We start from the raw sequence: 22,649 nt of genomic DNA, 5'->3' as shown, positions 1-22,649 counted from the left end.
GCATGTACACACACTGTACTAAATGTAAGACACTTTGGATAAAAGCCACTCACCACATAACCCTGTCTCTCTAGAAATTCTTTGTCTTTTTGCTACTCAGTTGTTTTGCCAACTAAGTACATGTACTGTATGGACTTTGGTTTGCATCCTGAATCATACATATGGTAGATTTAGGCAACAAAACCCTTAACCCTTGTGTGGTGTTCGGGTTAGTAGGTGGGACCCGTTTTCAATGTTTGCTAAAAGAAAAATTATGCTATTTATAATTTCTTCTAACTCAAAAATAACTTATTTCCAACAACTGCACACGGTACATAACTATTACATATGAGGTGTTCGGGTCTACTGGACCCGAGTGTACATTGGTGATATGAAACTATGTTGTCTTTCTACACCTACTATTTCCACACAAAGTTACAAAATTGTTATATTTCAAGCACTTTCACCTGTTCTGATTAAGTTCTAAGAAATAAGCACCAATAACAATCAAAAATCTTGTTTCTATTTTTTTACCTTTTTTATAATTGAATTTCCTTATTTTCTCACAAAAAACGAAAAAGATCATATGATCATAAATGTGATCTCACAGGGGTAAATGGCAAATATGAACCATAAATGATGTATATATCATTGGTAATTGAGCTAAAGTAAACCTCTATTAAGTATTTTTACATAAATTGTTATGGCTATATTGACTTAAAAGCCTAATAATGTGGTGGGTCCACCAGACCCGGGAACATTGGCTGTGTAACAAAAATATGAACACCACACAAGGGTTAAACAAGTGCTGTCTTGTGCTTCCAGTCGCTGATTTTTTTAATATTTAACCAACTACAAACCACTATCACAATCACATAACCATGAAAAAGTGCAATGACGCTATAGTTGCTAACTTGCTACGAGCTGATATTGTATTACGAGAGTTGAATAAACAAAGCTATGTTGTCAGCAAAAATGTTGCTGATCAATTCAGTTTCAGCATTTTGTGATGTGGCAGATCAGTTTTTTTCTTACAAAATGTATTCGCTGTTGTTTATTAGTTGTATACAAATGTAACTAACTGAATAAACAGTTTTATGAGTTTTTTCAATGTTAAACGTCAGTAACTGAGTACACTGAGATGTCTGGTTTTTTTTCCTGATAAATATCAAAGGTCTCACATCTCCCGCATCACATGGTATTACACAATAATCTGTCACTGTTTTCTCGTAGCCCAGCACAGTTGCCATGGTAGCGAAAAAGGAAGTGAGAACTGTCAATGGCACGGTGTTAGTCAAGACAGTCACACTTGGGGAACTTCACTACCAGATCTGGATGCTCTACAGCCTAATAATGTATTTCGTGGTACGTTCTATAGTGCCGTGTTCCTCCGTGTAGACACGCAATAAAACATAACGGGGACAGCTTTCTGTTCACAGTGTTTGGTGATTCTTTGTAACGCCTCAGTACTTAGAACCGTGTTTGGGCAAAAGAGGGAGAGCAGCATCAGTGAAGTCAAGCCAAAGGGCAGATTGTAACAGAATAGCCAGGGGCATCAGACGGTGAGCTGGAGCAACTGGCAATAGGCCAAGAAAAAAAGATACATTCTGTCATGTTTCAGATATCACAGAACTCCTGTGATGTATTTTTAATTACCTTCAGAATCCCCTTTCTTTTCTTTTGCTTTCAGAATCTGCATCCTCTTCTGTCCGCGTATTATAACTTGCATCGGCAGGGAAATTAAACCACAGAACCGAGGCTGGTAGCACTCGGTCACATTTACTCTTCTTGGTTCGTCCAGTTATGTAGCTCTTTGACTATGTAAAAGAGCAATTTTATTTTATCTTTATTGAAGTAGTTGCTGAAGTATTTTATCATAAAACAATTTAAATCACATCTACTAAAAAGTAGCTCTTCTTGACTATCTTGTGAGCATTTACCTGGAAACTAGCTGGGAGTGAATTACATGTGCATTGGACCTACACACCATAATACATATTCATATTCATGTCAAAAATTACCCACGGAAGCCAAACAGTACTTATCACGCCGTAATTACCTTGTCATTCTAAAGCTGCTTGTATTGACTGATGTTTATTTTGGAAACATCTATATAAATTGCTGTGTAAACATGGCCAAGAATGAGCAGAATAATAATGCATCAAATGGAAATGTCCGTCTGACCAAGGTGAAGTTAGCCAAAGCTTTGAGTGTAGCGAGGAGACGTGGTTACATGCAAGTCTTTCCTTCTAATTTAGCAGCTTTATACCAGATTTTTTACACCAAGTGACAGAACCTCTGTTAGAGAGGTATGACGTGGTGCTCCTGAGTAGAAGGAAGCCAACAGCGCAGCTCTGGATTCTCAGGCCTCTAGTTGGTCAGGCCAAAAAAACGTTAAAGATTTCTTGAAAACACTGATGTTTTGCGACCAGTTCTGACATGACTAGTTTTGGACTAAAATGTCTTATTTGGTGGGCTCCATATTGGCTCAATAGTTATTGTATTACTACACTTGTTAGGACCTTGGCTGCCTATATTTATCATCTAATCCCAAACCTTAAACCTAATCCTCAACATGAAACCATGTTTATATGGCAAAAGATGTGTTTCCAGCTTAAGAAATCAGTAAGCTGCAATCGAAATCGGAATTAGGGGGACTGCTTCAAACTATTCTTTTAACTTTCTGATTGTGACTATTTAAATCACGGCCACTCAATGCAGTGATTGTAGTGCACACAAAGTGTGTCGAGGTGTGAAAATTAGCTGGGTGTGAACTTGTCTCTCAAGCTTTTTTTTTTTTTTTATTCTTCACACATCTACCTCCGTCACTTTTCATGTGTAAAGCCAAGTGCAACACCATGAATGCCTTCATGGAAAGAGTTTCACGAAGTGCATGCGGTTGGCAAATGTGGACGATTATCACGTCTCGTCTCTCTCCATGACAGGAGTGTGATTGTGGCCATCCAGAACTACTATGTAGACGTGGTTGGGCGACACTTTGTACAAACTAGTTTGGTTCGAGCATGCCCTCGGCTTTAAGATAAGATATAAGTTCAGGATCGGATGCTGAAGCGTATACATTCCAGCATCTCGTTCTTCAGTTCCAATCATCTGCAGCCGATTCGATGTACAAAATATGTCATAGAGCAGCACGGATTTCAAGGAAAAATAAAATGTCGAGGGTTAGAGCTACTTACTGTACGTATAGTTCAGCTAACGCTAGCCACTCGCCAAGAAACTGTCCAGGTCACTACAAGTTCTCACACCACAACTTGATTTCTGGCCAAGGCCGATTATTTCTCTTCACCCCTGTCTGTTCCCGGTCCCTTGAAAAACTGACAGGCTCAAGATGCAAAAGGCTGTGGTCCATCAAATGTTTATGAGTCAGTGTTGACATTGGCATTGGGATCCATGTTTATTATTGTAGTAGTTGGCCGGCTGTCCCTTATGTCACAATTTCTTCAATTTGCGGGTAATAGAAATGAGTCTGAATGTCAGTGTGTGTCTACAGGTGCTTTTCTGGAAATTCTCTGTCTTCTTCATTTTCTTACATATTAATAACTCCATAGTCAATCTAAAAACCTTACTCTTAGAGGATGTTAGGGTTGGCAACATGTCCTCCTTTTTAAATGTTTTCCAAGCCTTTCTATTCTTGTGAGGATATTTATATATTATATAAAAAATACAGCAGCAGGACATCAATTTCTGCCCTCCATATAAGGACGTCAGTCTACAGTTTGAACCATGTAGGAAGTTTTTGACAGTAAAGTAATAACTTTGTGGCTGAGCGTGGTCATGATATGACGTTCTGATAAATGTTCGGACTTCCTGTCGCCTTGCCGAGTCCGTCTGTTGCAACAATTTGCCGTTTCCTCTTTCTCACTTATGGCTGTGGCCTCATGTCGCATGAATTAACGCCACATTTGTGAAATTCCTTTGGCGGGATCAATAAATGCTGAAGTTGATGTTTTCTGAGCAAAGACAGAAATCAAAAGCTGTACGAGACAGATGAGCAATCCTTCCGTATGTCTTCAACAGGCTTCCATTTTCAGTTCCAGGGGCTATCAAAACACACCGTGTGCAAAGGTCACAATTTGCCTATCACAGTAAACTGTTACTGTCATTTGCATCTGTGCTGCCACACTAAAAATAATGTGAACACAGCATGCTTTCAGCCCGTCTGTTTGGCTTATCCAGTCGGGAGGAGGCAAGGATCTGCAACAGCAGAAGGGGAAAAAAAGCAGAGAGACATAATAGGGAGTAAGGCATCAAAAGGGGGGAGGCATACATGCAGTACAGTGTGAGTATGTGTTGTTTCTAACAGCGAGGTAGGTGGAGAGGAGGAACAGGAGAAGGAGGAGGAAGGGGTGCTTCCTCTTCAGGCTGGGCTGAGCTGCTGATGTATTCCAGCAGCCCTGGTCCATAGCAACAGGAAACCTTAGTATAAAACGTTGCGTCGTAGGGGGAACCCTCCTAAGTATCTCTCAGCTGCAGCATGACCAGGACCGAGAGCCTGAGAGTGTGGACTTAATAAGACAATGCCCAGCCTAACCGTCGAACCACTCAACACACAGCACTTCATCATGGACCAGGATGACAGGAAGAGAAACAAGAACATGTGAGTGAAACTTTATCGCTGAGCTGGGGTTTCCAGTAAACGTTCTGACTTCTAAAAAATGATTTATGTCATCTATTTAATACTGGATGTATTTGCAAAGTGATGTTTTGCTTCTTCGGGTTCTGCACGACAATCCTTTCAGACACAATAGCACACTCAGGAATATTAGGGATGTTTCATGGTATCTCCTGGAAATAGCTTAAGTTAATAATCTCATCTAACTTTAGTACACCACATGCTCTCTTTTCAAATTACTAACATGCCCAACATGCTTTGACAGATTCGCTGAAAGCTAATTTAACAGCATTAAATCCAACAGGGATATTTTCATGTATTTCTTATCTCTACACAGTGGAAAGAACTTCATGTGCCGTCTCCAGTGCATGTTCTCACACTCGTCGAGCTCTGAGAGGTAAGGAGACTTATGGAGTGTTTTGCATATATTTTGGTTTTAAAATAGCCGGCCTGCTCCTATCATTTCCATCTATGGCATCATGAAAGGATTCAAATGAACTAGAGACACCATGTTTGCTTTGGCACAGCACACGCCAACATATCCCATGGTTTGACATTTTTGTATGAATTTGATAAGCACATCTGCTATGCTTTCTTAATTACACTGCTTCTCTGTCCTTGCAGCCCTTGCACTTCACCCAGGCTTCAATATGTAATATGCCTGTTTTACCCAAATTTGATTCTGGTTGAGTAATCTAACTTGCATTCTCTCCCAGCAGGCTAAGTTTAGAAGATACCCAACAATGGTCACAGTCACTGGAAAGGCTTCTCGAGTCTAAATGTAGGTTGCTTTTCCCCTGAGGACGAGAATACTGCTAGAACAGTAAATGGTATTTGTGAGAATGGGAGTTTAAAGAGAATATTTGGTGTTTTAGCTGGAAGGATGTTTTATGTGTGCTTCATGCCTGCTGGGTTTTCTGTGCTTTCCCACAGATGGAATGGCCACTTTTCGCAACTTTCTCAAATCTGAATACAGCGATGAGAATATTGAGTTCTGGCTCACCTGTGAGGACTACAAGAAGATCAAGTCTTCATTCAGAATGTCTTCAAGAGCCAAGAAGATTTATGAGCAGTTCATCAAAGCAGAATCTCCTAAAGAGGTAAATCCAACACACTGGCTCTCCTACATATAACAGTATATAAAGATGTAAGTATATCAGCCTGGAAAATGAAGATAATATAGAGCACTGACAAAAGTATTAAATATGAGAAGTGCCTGCTCACACGTTGAGTCTGAAATCTCTCTCTCTTGGCTCAAATCCCCCTCATTCCTATCTATCTTCCTCACTCCAGATCAACATCGACTATCACACCCGAGAGCAGATCAAAAGGAACGTCAAGACTCCCACCATACACTGCTTTGACGACGCTCAGAAGATAGTTTACGGGCTGATGGAAAGAGACTCGTACCCGCGGTTCCTCCGCTCGGACATTTATAGAACTCTCCTGGAAAACCTTGCCGCCGAAGCCACGAAGGGATGAAAGCACGCTCAGAGGGGAGAGAGAGAGAGAGAGAGAGAGAAAGAACATAAAACCCTTAACTGGAATGTTTGAGCTCCTTCAGGAGGAAGGACCGACAACAAAGAAGGAAGGAGGGTCGACCCAGCGCGCTACACGGACACATACAGAGGCCTCGCACCTCCGCCGTCGTCACTCCAGAAGCTAATTGTGCCTTAGTCCCGTCATGGGAGGATCCCAACACTGAGCATGTCACACCTTAAGGACTGTGTGAGAAGAAGACAAAATAAACACGACCCTTTAGTGTGTGTTTGCACTGGATGATAAGTCTGTATACGCGGGAGAATGAGCCACTTTTTGACAATGAATGAATCAGTGAGGTGACTGACGCCCGCTCTGACTGTGGAGCTGCGTAAGCCAACTATGCAGCAGACCTCCTTTGGCCTTCTTTGCAGAAGTGTTTCCTGTTTCCTGTGCAGATTGAGATAGAGGATGTAAGATGCAACGGTCACACTCGATTAGTTGCGTGTGTGTGTGTGTGTGTGTGTGTGTGTGTGTGTGTGTGTGTGTGTGTGTGTGTGTGTGTCTGAGAGAGTGCAAGTGAGTATTTAGTTGTAGCTTTTAACTGCCATTGAGACAGGGTAGGCTGTCTCAAAAAGAGTTGGACAATTATCTAATGACAGCACTAAGGCAGACAACAAATCCATAGTGGACAGAGGACTCAATAGCGATATGTCATCCTTAGTAAAGGGTTGCAGAAGGCCACTTGGTTCTGCAAGAGGCATTCTGGGACACTTTAAAAGAAGATTTTTCTCCTTTTTTATGATTGGACCGGTTTTTTTTTTTTTTTTTTTTTTTTTTTTGGGGTTTTAAACTGATGTAGATTTAAGCTTCTATGGGTGATATTTTGTGCCACTATTCAATATCTTTATCCTTTTCAAAGAAAAAAATAGTAGCAGTTTATTTTATTTCAATAAAAATATGGATTACATTTCTTTTTTTTAACTAAAAACATAATCTTGCACATTTTTTTTTGCGTGGAATCTGAATCAGAAGTTCCCTGTTTACGGCCAGTGGGGTCTAATTGAATTCCTCAGCACAAGACTACTGGCCGTTAACTTAGTCAAAACCAAATTCTTACAGCACTGAAGTGTCAAGAGTTGTGATTTAATGTACTTAACTATTTGAGTGGAATTATTATAGAGATAGGATGTTTCACGTTGCATGATAGGATGGTAAAACTCCTTGTATAGCTTGAGAATATGCCTTATTACTGCTTTCCAAAGACATGTTGTTTGAATGTATTCTTTGGAAAGCAGTAATAGGATGGTAAAACTCCTTGTATAGCTTGAGAATATGCCTTATTACTGCTTTCCAAAGACATGTTGTTTGAATGTATTCTTTGGGGTTTATAGTTAAGTTAACTTAAAAGTTAGACAGTGTATTATTTATTGTTATTTGTCACCATTTGAGTACAACATTTGTTGCGGTGTTGAAGTGCTTGTTAAAATGTTAGTGATTTGAATGACATTAAATTATTGCATTAATAATTGCCTTGGAACAATGTGACATTTTTTAGTAACACACACACACACACATAATTGGGTGTTTAGTTTCTGCTCCCACATTTTTCACATTACAGCTTTTAATGCTTTGTGCTCTGAAATTTAGTCTCGTGGTCTGTTTAAAGAAGACAGCAACACACTTCCAGTGAAATGGATCTTAAAACAGTGCATTAGAAAATTAATGGGATGTTTGCATAATGATTGTCTGTTATATGTTTAAAACAATACTCCACCGCATAAGCATGGAAACATAAAGGCTGTGCCAAGATCTGGTGGGCCAAACACTTCACTTTTGTGGAGAAGCAACTACAGTGCAGTTGTCTTAACACTCCGTCCTATTCAGTGACAAAATATATAGACAGTGTATCATTTTTATAAAAAAAAAATGCACCTGTTCTTTCATATTTAAACATTTTCAGCATTTAAATTTAGAAGAAGGTAAACATAAAAAAAAAATGAAAAAGTGAGTACAGATATACAGTAATTAAGAAGATCATATTATTCAAAAGATAATCCAACATGAACAACAACAATTTTCAGTTTTCCAACTTTATGAGAAATTACATCTAGGTAAAAAATGTTCCATTGTGCAAAGGAAATGGGTGCTTGCAATGTCCTGTTAACCTTTTGATTATCACTGAAAAGCATCTGTTGACTTGAAAATGAAGTGCATATGTGATATGCACTGTTATAGAAACAGGAAGGCTTGCACTTGCAGTTTCTTATAAAATCAGTCATTGTGAGAAATGAGATTTTTCTGAAATGTAGCCACATGTGAAACACCACTATTCAACAGAAGTTAAGATTTTTTTTTTTTTCTATCTGTTTATTTTGCTTACAGTCATTCAAATGTTAAGAAAAAAAAATGTTATTCATTAGTTTAGGGCAGATATTCTCATTAATCGCCTTCAAAGCCTTCAAAGTGTGAGTAAGTCTGTCTTTGGGCCAAAACACTGGAAGACATTGAAATTGTACACAAATTGTGTCTGACTTTCATTTGAATGCCATGTGAACTTTCAGGGCCTCAGTAAGGTGAGTAAGTAAAGGTAAAATATAGAACCCTCAACATATCTTCTATAAGAAAGCTGTTTTTTTTTTTTTTTTACAAATTTAAAGTGTACCACCTGGTAACTACAGGTTGCACAGTTTCTATATTTTACTTATCCACACCACTAAGTAGAAACTCGGGTATGGTGGAGAGAAGTTTACATTCTTTTGTCACAAGCTGGCTCAGGGAATGTGACAAGGAAGAAGTCCACGCAGGGTAAGGCCTATTTTTAAAAGTCATGTCAACAATGACATCATGGGTGTGTGGGTGTGGGGGTATTGGCTATGGAGGTGTTGAAGGTGCAAACCAAAAGAATGTATTGCAGGCTAGATGCCAAATGTACAAAGGAAATGAATACACGTGGCAGCTTTTATAGCACAAGGGCCCAGGTGAGCTTAATCAGCTGATGACCCTCCCATGTCAGCCAATAGGCCTTTCTAACGGCAGACATTGTGATAGTAGGAAAAGCACATTGCTTATAACACTAACGATGGCTCCGATATATTGAGGTGTTTAGTGTAGTGAGAGTGACGGTGAAGTAAAGGGATCGGACCTCTTGGGTCTGGTGTTGACCTAAAGGATCAAGGATAAAGAGGGAAAAATTCAAAATTAAGAGTAGGAAGGTATATCTATGTGTATGACCAAGCTGTCCCGAAATTTCCCACCCCAATCCTTCTCTATCATCTGTCTTTGAGGCCCAACTAGAGATACCCTCCAAAAGCTGTGAGCTATATATTTTTTCTCTCTTCTCTCCCCCTTTCTTTCTTCATTTAACTAATATTGCCTCACGCTCTCTCCCCATGTCAAAATCATGCATGAGGAAGTAATGAGTATGGGAACGCTGAAGGACACTTCAGAAGGTTGCTCCTCTATCTTCTATTCTTTCAATTTGTTGTTATGGTAAAATCATGAATAATAATAAGAATTGAATAATAATAATAATAAAGCCTGGGCATTCTCACTTTCAGTTCACTCGCCAACAGTCAGTTGAATCAATCAATAAGCACTACAAGTCAGTACAGGGCTAAGTGCTAACTGCCCAAGCACACTTACAAGTGAAAAGAGGAGGTGACCAGTACACAAATAGAGAGTGACAGTGTACAAGCATGCATGATACCAGGGAACAAAGCAGCTAAAATTCAGCCATCATTGATTTCATTGATTTCATTTGTATTTACACCTGTGCTTTTCCTACTGAGACAACTTAAAATGCATTCTGTGAAAAAGGTCTTTTGACTGCTGAGGTGATTACACACAGCAATGCCTTGATGTAGTTTGAGCTTACGTGGCTAACAGCTTCACATAGCATTGATCGCTTACACGTCGTACAAACTTCATGCCAACTCCTAGAAAAATATTTTCAGTATTTTTAGAATCTGCATTTTAATTGTTCAAATATTGTTACTAGATAGGAGTGACAACATGTCCTCAAAACCATACGACAATATAGGTTGTTCATTCCTACCCTCTAATACGACCCACAGGAGCGTTTTCCGTCCTCATTTCTAAACCAGAGCTCGTAATAGTCTTGGTTTTAAACCAGCGTTAGGGTTGTGAAATAGTCAAAGTTTGGTTATGGGATAAAATCATCAAAATCTGCTACTTCACTTCTGGTTACGCTCCGTTTACTGTTATTTTCAAACGGGCTTACTGTGGGAAAGCCCTGTGTTTGTTTGACCCCTCCAACACCCCAACCTGCCTCCTTACACATAATTTGGCTCTTATACTTGTCACCTCACTTCCTGCTTTGCTACCGTCATAGTTACTACAGCCACTACAGGGCGCCACCACTATGAACATAAATATGAGTCGCAATTTCTGCTTGAACAAACGACTTTGGGGGCTATTTTCGGTGGGAGCCAGTCTCCATTCATGCAAAAGCTTGTACAACTTTGTACTTGTAATGCCCCCTCATGAATTGAGGTCATTTCTTTTGCAAATAACCTAAACTAGAAAACTAAAGAATTAGTAATTGATTACATGAGAAATAAGACGACAACTGAGGCAGTGGAAATTAAAGGTTCAGTATAGAAAGAGTGAACGCATACAAGTATTTGGGCATTGTTTTTAATGATAGGCTAACATGGTCAGATCATGTTGACTTACTGATACTGAAAATTAAGTCCACGTGTATACTGTATGAGGAAGTTGCAGTCCTTTAAGGTGAATACAGATGTGGTGAGAATGTTTTTTATGTCAGTGATATGTAGCGTTTGGAGTTACTGTGTGGTGGGTTGGGGGGGGTGCTTGGATAACCGAGAAGGCCAGGATTGATAGAGTGACTAAAAGGGCTGGAAAAATGGTAGGAGAGTTAAATAAAGTGGATCAAGTATATGATGACCGTCTGGCAAAAATTACACAGAAAATAATGAGGGTCACCCTCTTCATGGTAATTTGACTGGCAGGGTTATGGAACGTAGTGGTAGGCTAAGGCCTCCTGTGACACGAACTAAGCGGTATGCTCTCTCTTTTATACCACAGACTATCAGACAGCACAACAAGCACTTTAAATGTACATTTTCATAAATGTTGTATTGTATTTATGTATTGTATTTGTATTATATTGTATTTATTGTATTGTATTAGGCGGGTATGAGCACTGTAATTTCCATTTTTATGGATGAAATAAACTTGACTTTGACTTTGAACCCATAAAGTCTTACTGATTGCAAATGTTTGGGAGACTTTTCAACAGCAGGTAAACTCAGCACGAGTACAGAGAGTGGTATGTCATTTAAATTTGATTGATTACCATGGTGTCAGCTTAATTATGTGCTGTTTTCATAAGCATTCAGTCAACCGGGCACTGTTGGCAACCGTTCATCCTCGCTATGCAATGTATTCTTATAATTGCTGTAATTTACACTACTGCGGGGGTGTAGCCTGCATCTCCATAACAGATAAACCGCTCCAAGTACTGTAAGTTCTATCTTTTATGGGCGTTGTGGATTCTTTAATGTCAGCTTCTGATGAAAGGCTGGTTGCTCAGTGGTTTGGGTACTTTCTGTGCCCTCTTTTGTTCCCTTTTTTCTTAAAAAAAAAACATTAAATAGATTCTTGGCAAGCAACATTTGCATATCTGTGTGAGTTTAAAAAAGAATCCACCTTCAAGCACTCCTAAAGCTCACAAATGAACACATTATATCTTGCCTAATTCCCACACAAACTGAAATGTAAAAATGATAAGTTATGGCTGTTTCTGTTTCGGGACTTAATGCTCAGATAATCTTAACATCTTCTGGCTCTAGCTCCAAATAAGTGGATTTCCCAAAATGTCAAGCTATCCCTTTAACCATGTAACTAGTAGTCTTGCATTGCCAGACCTTCCTCCACAGTGCTGCTAAGGAAGGTCTGGCTAGTCCACAGCAATGGGAGAAATACAGTGCTCTCGTTCATTGGCATTTCTTTAAACCAATCTCAATCGTTTCGGGCGGCGCTAATTGCCGAGCGGAGCCGCGGTGCCGCAGCAAAATAGCCTCGGGAAGGAACTTGTTTTGGTGGAACGTGGGTACGTTCAAAAGTTATTTTAGTCGTGCAACAGAAAACTCAGATTGGACAGCTAGTCTAGCTAGCTGTCTGGATTTACCCTGCAGAGATCTGAGGAGCAGTTAACCATAGTCCTCAGAAATCCACCAGAGTTTAGAATGTCAACACAAAAAAAGCAGAAGGTAACGGACATCCAGCCGAAGAGAGGGACATCCAGCGGAATTTCCGGCGGCACCAGAGCAATCCCGGAAGTGGAACGTCTTGGATATAGACTAGGTTACAAGTAATGATAAATTGATTGCACAGTTAAAGATGCATATCAGAACAGTAAGTCTTGTTTTGCCATCAGCTGACTTCACCATGTTTGTGTGTGTGTGGATATTTACGGTACTGTATGCCTTGTGTTTGTATTTAGGAGTGGTTGGGTGTTTTTTTTATAATTCTGGAGTGCCTTTGTACTGGCTTGTGTTGTATTAACTTGGGTAATGTTTCTGTGTTTATTGGTATTATGTTTCATTTTTGTCACATAGTGATTTTTACTGGCTTTGGCTGGCCTCAGAGCAATATAATATCCTCTTATATTTCTTTTTCTGTATGTTTTTTATGGACATATGGGATCTGTCCTTTATGTGCCGTTGACTGACCAAATGTCCCCCTGTGGATCAATGAAGTTTATGTTTTACCACTGTCAGTAGCACTAGGATTTTTAGCATTGTAAGACGATAAAATATGATTTAATAAATCAATAAATACTGATGTGTACAGAGTTTATGTACTGTGTCCACAGGATAACCTTCCAGAGAGAAAGCTTGCATATATTCTCAGCTAGCTAAAGTGAAACTCTCACATAAGATGTGCCATGACCTGATTGTGCATCCACAAAGTCAGCCATTATGGTGTACTGCCTGCTGCAACACCAAAACAACCCAACATAACAGAACATGTACCAGTCACTATGGAGACATGTTGCCATCCCAGCACCTAGCATAGGGTTGGGAGATATTATCTACTGCTCCTGTCTTAACCTGCCCTGATATTATAAAATACAGGAAAGGGAGGTCACAGTCAAGTTCCAACACACAACCTTTCCCCACTGCTGGTCTCAGTATATACACTATGTACCATGACCAGTGGAGTTTGTTACCTACTGAGCCGTCTGTGATGACCTATTCCGTGCCTCCTCCTGTGTACATACAACCCAGTCTCACGGCAGTTCGTGTAAATGTCAATGTTATTCTTAATCTATTGATACGTGTTCATGGAGACGTTTTTTATGTGTAAATGTGACATTATTTTTCTCGTGTTCATGGAGACGTTTTTCTAATTTTTTACGTGTTAATGTGACATTATTTTTCTTGTGTTCACGGAGACGTTTTTCTCGTTTTTTTATGTGTAAATGTCACGTTATTTTTCTCGTTTTTTACGTGTAAATGTCACGTTATTTTTCTCGTTTTTTACGTGTAAATGTCACGTTATTTTCTCGGGAAAAGGACGGCGAGAGGCGGCCGAAAAGGACGCTCCATAAGCCGGGAGGCACCCGCGAGGCGGCCCGCTGGGGAGGCACCACAAAAACGGGATGGCGGAGGTTGGGTTTAGGAAAAACCTTACGGGGAAAGGGCAACTTAAATGCTGGGAGACACGCCACAGTAACACGCGGGACAAAACGCCAAACAAAGCACCACATGCGGGACGCGATCCCCGCTTGCCCGGGTGAAAGTCCTGTGTTGTTTGACCCATCCACCACCCCGACCAACCTCCCTACGCGGATTTTCGGCTTTTTATATTACTCCCTACCATTTTGTGCTGTGGCCACAAAATATGCTTCCCATTGAAATACATTACTTCACATTTTCGTGTTGTCCGCCATGTAAAAACCGACAAAAACGTCTCCGTGAACACGTATCAATAAATTACAATAAAGTCACATTTACACGAACTGCCATGAGACCGGGCTGTAACGTGGTCGCAGGTGCTGGCAGAATGCTCTATTGATCTTTCAATCAACACTAACCCTAACCCTAACCCGAACCCCAGCGTTTTAATGCCAATCTAACCCTTTAGCGTAGCTGAAGGATGCAAGATGTTGTGTGGGGCGCCCTCTAGCTCACCCAGTAAGAGCGTTCGCCCCATGTTGGCTGAGTCCTGCAGTGGCGCAGGTTCAAGTCCGACCCGCTGCCCTTTGCTGCGTGTCATCCCCCTTTCATGCTTATTCACTGTCTCTATGAAATAAAGGGAAAAGCCCCAAAAACTACTGAGCTACTAATAATGTTAACATCTTACAGGAAATGGTGCAAAACTTGTGACAGATATTAGAATAGTTTCCTTTTATGTGTTTGTATTTTATGTGCTCTTCCTGGAACTGTCTCTCCACCCTCTATAATTAGTTGTAATTAGTTTTCATTTTATGTCTTTGTGCCTTGCAGCATGGGACAACAGGGTCAATCCAAAACAGACTCAAGCTGATTTTGTGCGCATAATGACATATGACCTTTTAAGCAGTTGTTAAATTTGTCGCTACATACTTAAAACCTGATAGAATTGTACTATAGAATTGGGGCACACGTGGGCACTCAGTTCCTTCTCTAACACAGTGACCTCTGTATGTAAATGAGGGACATGGGAAGTTCAAGGAGCATAGGTGTCAACAAGACTGAGTGCGTACCTGTAAGCGCATTAAGCTTTAAAAAGTAAAAAAAACAAACATATTTGCTAAAAAAAATATATACCGTATTTATTTATTATCAATAATCCAATATCATAGCCTAGAAATCTAGACTCCCCCTAGTGGCAGCAAATTTATTTGGCAGCCAGGGGGGGTCTAGGCACTCTCCTTTGACTTTCAAGCTGCAAAAACCAAATTTTGGTCAGGCCAATCACATTGTGTATAGAGTCGGTGGGCGGGGTTTATGCTGCTGCTGGGAACAGCGAACTTCTGGAAGACTTGGAGTTAAGCTTTTCTTTGATAAAAGAACAAAGAACGGCACAGAAATCATTCTTAAAAAAGGAAGATGTGTTCAGAGTTTTGCCGACCGGATACGGCAAAAGTTTAATCTATCAATTAGCTCCGCTACCTTCTTCGTTGCTCTGCCTGGTTGTAGCGCTATCCTATTACGTGCAGAGGGAATTTGAAAGACAACCATTTATCCCGCCCCTCGGATCGAGCTCGGTCAATGGTGAGTTCCCAGACCCTACATCTGGATGTGGGTCTGACTTGTCAGGCTACCAATATCAGGCTTATTTGTGAAAAACATTTCATAACAATTTAGTTAAAATTTCAACTTTCAGTCAATCCTAATAAATAAGTGAGGTTTAAGGTGCAGGGATCAGGCACAGCTGTCCTTATGTGGTTTAATCCCACGTTTATCAGTTGAACTTTATTCATGAGTTATAGACTTTGCAGCCAATCGGAGAGTCAATTTCAGAGTACTTACCATGCATTCCTTTTTCTTCTCACCTCCTAATTGTTTAGGGCTGAGTGAATGTGCAGCAGCCAGAGTGGTTCATAAAGGTATTTTCTACAGTTAGCACACACACACGCACACACACACACACACACACACACACACACACTAGTTGTGTTTGTTTTGACCCATGATGTTGTTGTGCACATCTTTCTTTAAGCACTTGAAGTGCCATGCTAGGTTTAGGCACGTGGGTTTGGTGCTTATAGCCACTAAGCAAAAACTCAAAAGCCTAAAAACAGGTTAAGAGTGCAGCCGGGCTTTCTGAATACCATAACATAAAGAGCACAAATTTTACAAGCCAGTGCTGGGAATCACCTTCTGCGTAAGGCCCTCTGGACAGACCTCGTGCTTTAGTGGAAACTTGGCTCTGCTCTTCATCCACTTCTAAACAGACGGCTGCTTACACACAGTCTGCACATCATAATAAACACACGAGGTGAACACCGTGTTTTCACCCTGCAAAGCTCCGAGCCATCGATAATCACAACACAGCAGGTGACGCTTATGCATTATGGCACAGATAATCAAGAACAAGTTGTGATTATTCTGTACACGTTTGTCCTGTTCCTCAGCAGAAGCGCCCTTCTTATATTGTTTCTGGGATATGATGTCGGTGTCAAACTACATTGTTACTGGAACAAGAAGTTCACAGTGCTTAAATGGTAAGTTCCCCCAAGCAAAGACTGAAAGGAAATTACTTTCAAAAACCGTTTCAATGTTTACAGTTTTAAGATGATGTGCAGATTGTTGAACTAACCAGAGCATGCATTCATCATGTGTTGCAATTGCAAAACTTTTGTTACTAAATTGCTGCTAAATTACACATCACAACATAGATAACATAGTTATGGTTTTTTTTTAGATTTGTGTTTACTTTTCCACAGACAAATACCTTTACCAGCATGTACACAACTTTTTTTTTTCGCAAACAATGAATGAAGGGAATCATGGCAGGGATTGTGCAATGTGAAGATGGTGTGGATAACTTATCTACTGAGCACAATAACTGGACCTGCAGGTCTAAACTTAACCATTACACATGTGATTAATTTGACATCCTGCTACATGTGTAACAAATGGAAAGCAACAGAGTGCTTGTGTATTGTGTATACAAGGATGTGCAGGACTGTACATAACATCTGGCATGTTTAGGTAAATAAACTGATCACCTGGGTGTTAATCAATGTGAACTGGTCAATGATCATGAGAATATATACTAGACAGCTGACAGTTATTTAATTTGCTCCTGAAGAGCTGGGATAGCAAACGTTTGCCGCCAAAGATTGATTTTAGTTAATCACAGTCCTCATGAATCCACCGGAGTTTAAAACTACAACACAAAGAAAGCGGAAGGTATCAGAAATCTGTCCGAAAAGAGTGACATCCGGCGGAATTTCCTGCGCCATCGGAGCAATCCTAGAAGTGGAACGACGCGGATGTAGACTAGGGGTTGTAAAACAAAAACAATGCCAACACAAAGAAAGGTGGAAGGTGATGGGCATCCGGCGGAAAATCCAGAGGCACCCGGAGATGAAACGTTGAACGTCGATATAGACTACATAAAAGCAGACAAGAATAACACCATCACAGTCGTTCAGTCAACCAACATGTCAGTAGCAGCAGATCGACAAATGGGTAACCCAGGCAATAGCAGTGAAGCACATAGCCTACAGGTTGCTGACAATAAGCCAGATAAAAATAAATATACAACAATAAAACCAAAGTATAAAGTAAATAGATACATAAATCAAATCATTATGCTTTTTATTGGATTACAAGCTCTGGATGGTACAGGTTGCTGCCATGAGCAGCATTTAAGAGCCTAATGGCAGAAGGAATGACGGAATTCAAGTATCTGTTGGTTTTACATTGGAGGGGGGGGGGGGGGGCAAGATAGTGCCACCCTGATGGCATTTAAAGAGAATCCACAAGAAAGAACATTTTTACCCATGATTCTCTATAGCTTTAATGCTAAAAATGCTAGTATTGCTTTGTGTCTTTGTTAGCTGAAAGGGCTTTAATGCTTTAGCTTGCTATTGGCGTTCTTCAGTCTGCAAGTGGCAGAAAACATGGTGCTTTAATTATACAGCCCACAGACGGAGTTGTACGTGTTAAGGTTGAGACTGAGTCAGAACTTGACAGGTTACATTAAACTACTCACTCAGCAGCCTGAGAAATTCTAGCGTCATTCATGCTTACGATCTCAGTCCTATTGATTCAGGTGTACCTTCACAACCTGACACTTCTCACTATGACAAAGTGATACTCTGATGCCAACGCAGCTCCCTCTAACCTCCTCCTATGGTGCTGAAGGTTTCTGTAGTGTTGACTCTAATAAGAGCTCATGTTCATGCATGTGTTTGTTGATTTGGGATCAGTTGTCCTAGCAGCAACGGATTACTTGAGCTTCCTCAAACACCAAAGCATTTTCCACCAAATCTAACGGTATAACTCTTTGCTATAAATGGTCAATTCCTTGGCTGAGGCTTTGCTGACTGACTGGACTATATTTCAAGGATTCCGGTTTTAGCTACACTCAAAATATAGTCATGGAGGTGCTGTCTAAAAAGACGACCTTAACCTTTCAAACAACTTGATCCAGTTTTACCCAAGAACGTAGACATCTTTTGTGCTAACAATCATCAGTGGACTTAATGACAAACAATTATTCTATCAACGTGTATTTATAAACTGAAGTTGATATGAGAGGAATGTGTATGCGTGAACTATGCGTTCAGCATTGCCAACATTTCCTTTTTATAAACACCCATAAACCGTAAGAGGATATTGCTTCATCGTTGTACCAACCTGTCCTTTTTACAGAAGTCATGCTTCACTGACCCACACCCTGTGTGAGTAATTTGTTCAACGTGAACACTGCAGGTAGTGTTGCAAAACAATGAAGCAACTGTACATCCGAGACAGTGACACGTGAAGGAGAACCACTCCTGGAAACCGGAAAGGCACTTTTATGGCCGAACCCGGTGTGTGTGGCGGGTGCTGTGTTTTTGTAGTCCTTCATTTAAGAATATTACAGAGTACGCTTTGTTTTCAATTAGCAAAATAGGCGGAAAGTAAAAGTATCAGTGCCTAGGATGCTTTGTGAGTGTACGAATCAAAGCAGCAGCAAAATAAATAAAAGAAAAACACAGCAGAAAGGAGTGAAAAGTTCCCCCCTCCCCAGCATAACTTTATTTTGGAAATAAAGGCAGTGAGTCTGCCATGTACGTCAAATCTTGACCTTATTACTTAAAAATGGAAGTGCACAGGATACACAGAAGCTTATGCAGTGACAGCCTATCATTGCCTTAGGGCCTGAGAGTCATACAGGGCCAAGTCACTGTTTACAGAACAAGAGCCAATCACATTACAGACAATGTCAGGCCCACCTCTTGCCCATGACACTCTGGATCGTGGCTGGACAGAGAAACTATAAAGTTTCCTGACAAGTCAAGAGGGAGAAGGAGAAGAGATTGAGCCATGAGAGAGAACCTTGCTTTTGTGTCATCCCAAAACATGGCGTTCACTGACTGTATGAAACCCACTGAGCTGTCCACAGACAAGAAGGGGATAAAGTAAGTGGATGTGGTGTTTAATAGGAATGATTTGGGTAATGATGACCTTGTAAAAGTATTGCACAGCTATAAAACACTGAGTGAATTTTCTCTTTTGTTTCCAGGAGGAAAAACTGGAGGAACAAAATAGGATTTCTCTTGAAGTCAAACTCCTCCCAGTCGATAGTACATGGGATGAAAATCAGATCTTACAGGTGAGACCTTTCAATGTTGAGGATGATGTCATAATTATGCATAATGTGCTTGATGCTAGTTATAAGTTATTTAGTTTTAAATATTGAATTACATTGTATTTTACTTTTTAAATTCTAATTCAAATTTAACTTATTTAATTCAACTTTACCTATTGTTTGTCTTTGCATACCCCTGATCCACACTCTATTGAATTTATTTATCTATTTAGTACATTTTGTATTTTTGCACGTATGTTATGTATTTATTGTTTTATGACTAAATTAAACCAAGCCAGATCACTATGACTTTATGTCTCAAATCAAGTGTTTGATTCTAAAATGAAATGCCCATAGCAGCATGGACATACTGTATAGTAAAGAAAAAGTAACACAATTAAGACTAATAAGTGATGCAATTGATTCAATGATAGTTAGCTATTTTAGGAGTGTTTGCAATATAGCATTGTTTTCATCAATTTAGGGATTTTGCAGTGTTGCATTTAAAAGTAGTACTAGACACGATCCATGTCCTTTCCCTTCAGGCCGACTGCTGATGACACGCACCAGTGGGCGCAGTCACTTGACAAACTACTGAGTCATAAATGTAAGTATCACTCACAGCACTATTGGTGCATGGTCACATAAAAGAGTCTCAAAGGTCACTTTATTGGCCTCAGTAAAACAAAGGCTGCATGGCTTCTTTATTCCCTTTACCTCACATGAATGGGCAAACAGTGAGTGGATGTGTCCCTCGGCTTATGTCTCTGGCCTTGTTTTTCACACTTCTTCACTCTCTCCCCCCACCTCACCCCTCCACAGATGGGAAAGCTGCGTTTTGTATCTTCCTGAAGTCTGAGTTCTGTGAAGAAAACATTGAGTTTTGGACAGCCTGTGAGGATTTCAGGACCCTCACTTCGCACAAAGAGCTGGCGTCCCAGGCCACCAGTATTTACGAGCAGTTCATTAAAAATGAATCACCCAAAGAGGTAACAGCTGACATTATAACATTTGCTGTTAATTACAAATCAATGAGGTATTTGATAAGTTTCACTTAACTGATTTGAATCAGAATGTATGTGCCTTCAAGCAGGCCCGGATCTAAGCATGACATTCTAGGCACAATAGGGCCTATTTGCCACTAGGGGGCCCAGTAAGAGGGAAAAGCCACACAAAATAGAATATATTTTATAGTATTATTTTGAAAAATAATTTTAAGTTGTAAATTTCAAATCTAACACTTCAACTAAACTTGTATATGTTTATAAATTACTATATTGTTTTTAAAAAAAAAAGTAGAGTAAAGTAAAAACCGTTCACTCCAATTGTGGGTAAATGTTTTCGGTTCCGTAAGTTAGCTAGCCATAAAGGTTACACTACAACTTTTCTGGGATGATTTAGGTGCAGCAAAGCACAAAAAAAAAATAAAAAATGACAAAGAGATGCTTTACACAAGTTTTTCTCAGGCCCTTCAAATAAGCCTAAATTAGATGCATTAAATAAATTAGCTTTTATCCAAAGCGACTTACAATTCTTACATATCAGAGGTCACACACCTGGGTCACACACCTGGGTTGATGTATTGCATACTTTATTTGATGTATTCATCAAATAAAGTATCTATTTGGAGAGGGGCCGAAAAATGCAGTATGCCTAGTGTAATCTTTCCATTTAATCCGGCTCTGCCTCCAAGTTTTATAAATACACAATATGTTCTTTGTTAAAAAAAAATGGATGTCAAAGGCTCCTAACGGCTGTTTCTTTGGTCACAGATAAACCTGGATTTCCCTACAAAGAATGCCATCGCCCAGAGCCTCCATGAGCCCACTGCGGACAGCTTCCTGGCAGCTCAGAGGAAAGTCTACAGCCTGATGGAGAACAACTCCTATCCCAGATTTATCTACTCCGACCTCTACAAAGAACTGTGTGCAGCTGCCAGGGGGAGAGGGCAAGCACATTAAGTCCTAGTCAAACCAGACTCTCACTTCTGAAGTCATTTGTTTACCGCTGTAACTGTGTGAATAGACCACTGATGGCCTTCATTCCGTGCACTGCCTCGGGATAATAGACCTCGAATGCAAATCCTGAGCATAAACAATAACGGTGAGTGCAGAAAATGCAAAAGTGAAGCCATTTTAGTTCGTCCTGCTGAGGGCTCGCAGCAATGACGTCAGGATAATTAGGCGGGATGTTATATGCTGCAGCAGGCAGAGCACAGAGCACTTCTACCGGATGGGATTAGGGTTACATTTACTTCACTGGGCCATTACCTGCTCTTTCTTCACTACGCTATTAGAATTTGGTATTTTGGGCAATGATGCGGTTTCAAGAAAATGCTGTTAAGTGCAACTGCATTCAAAGCTGAGATGACTGTCAAAACACTTTACACTTAACTCCCATCTCTTACCGACAATCCTGTTAGCATGCGTTTCTGTGCTGATATCCACTTGAAGACTTTGCACAGTTGTCATATACACATGATGACTTTCTCTCTCTGTTTCTCGGGTTTTCATTTTCACGGATGTGCTTGGATCTGTTTACACATAAAGCGCAATTTCAACTTTTTGTGTTACTATTCACAATTTCCATCCAAGACTGTTTTGGAATGAAATTACTGACAATGTTATTTATTGTAATTATTGCATTTGTTGACGGTGAATTTAAGTTTGCAGGCAGCTGGACTGCTCAAGAAATAAAATGTGTTTTTTTCTGAAATGTCTCTGATGCATTTATTTCTTAATTCAATGCAAAAATGACAATTTACAGCACTTAGACCGGAAGAGCCTATTACTTTTTCCTATATAAAGATTCATAGTGAGTTTAGTATATACCTATGTATTAGTTCATATCCATGTGCCAATTTTTTAACATCCACGTTCCACCAAAACATGTTCCTTCCCGAGGCTATTTTGCAGCGGCACCGTGGCTCCACTCGGCGCTTAGCACCGTCCAAGACAATTGTGATTGGTTTAAAGAAATGCCAATAAACCACAGCACGTTTTTCTCCCGTCCTGAATTGCTGTGTGGACTAGCCAGACCCTCCTCCGCAGCGCTTTGGAAGAAGTTCTGACAATGTAAGACTACAGTGAGTTGTATGGTAACCAGTTAAAAGGAAGCAGGAAATTTCTCTTTAGAGAATTTTATTTTTGATGTTACATTTTGTGGTTATGGCGGATACTGGCAAATAGGAAAAGAGAAGAATTGAACAAAAGAACAAATACAAAGCTAAAAAGGGACAGTGATAGAGCACGAGCAAAAACATGAGTTAACC

The 22,649-nt window shown here is 40.1% G+C and overlaps 2 protein-coding genes across 3 annotated transcripts; both read left to right on the top strand.

Annotated features, from left to right (window-relative positions):
* Positions 1 to 4,333: 4,333 nt before the first annotated feature.
* LOC114561328 (regulator of G-protein signaling 21) lies at positions 4,334 to 7,376 on the top strand. 2 transcript variants are annotated; one of them, XM_028587291.1, is made up of 5 exons: positions 4,334 to 4,597; positions 4,950 to 5,009; positions 5,332 to 5,393; positions 5,546 to 5,712; positions 5,906 to 7,376. In XM_028587291.1, exons 1-5 carry the CDS (start codon positions 4,518 to 4,520, stop codon positions 6,092 to 6,094), a joined length of 558 nt encoding a protein of 185 aa, XP_028443092.1. In that variant the 5' UTR covers positions 4,334 to 4,517; the 3' UTR covers positions 6,095 to 7,376. The 2 variants fall into 2 exon arrangements, with proteins under 2 accessions (XP_028443092.1, XP_028443091.1); XM_028587290.1 differs by having other exon boundaries at positions 4,345 to 4,597; positions 5,329 to 5,393.
* An 11,728-nt stretch (positions 7,377 to 19,104) lies between these two features.
* On the top strand, positions 19,105 to 22,093 carry rgs2 (regulator of G protein signaling 2). The gene is made up of 5 exons (XM_028587934.1): positions 19,105 to 19,208; positions 19,313 to 19,402; positions 19,924 to 19,985; positions 20,201 to 20,367; positions 21,151 to 22,093. The coding sequence occupies exons 1-5, from the start codon at positions 19,114 to 19,116 to the stop codon at positions 21,337 to 21,339; spliced, it is 603 nt and encodes a 200-aa protein (XP_028443735.1). The 5' UTR covers positions 19,105 to 19,113; the 3' UTR covers positions 21,340 to 22,093.
* The last annotated feature ends 556 nt before the right edge of the window (positions 22,094 to 22,649 follow it).

This window comes from Perca flavescens, chromosome 9 (assembly GCF_004354835.1).
Source record: "Perca flavescens isolate YP-PL-M2 chromosome 9, PFLA_1.0, whole genome shotgun sequence".
Taxonomy (NCBI): Eukaryota; Metazoa; Chordata; class Actinopteri; order Perciformes; family Percidae; genus Perca; species Perca flavescens.
This window is presented reverse-complemented; position numbering and strand designations above follow the sequence as displayed.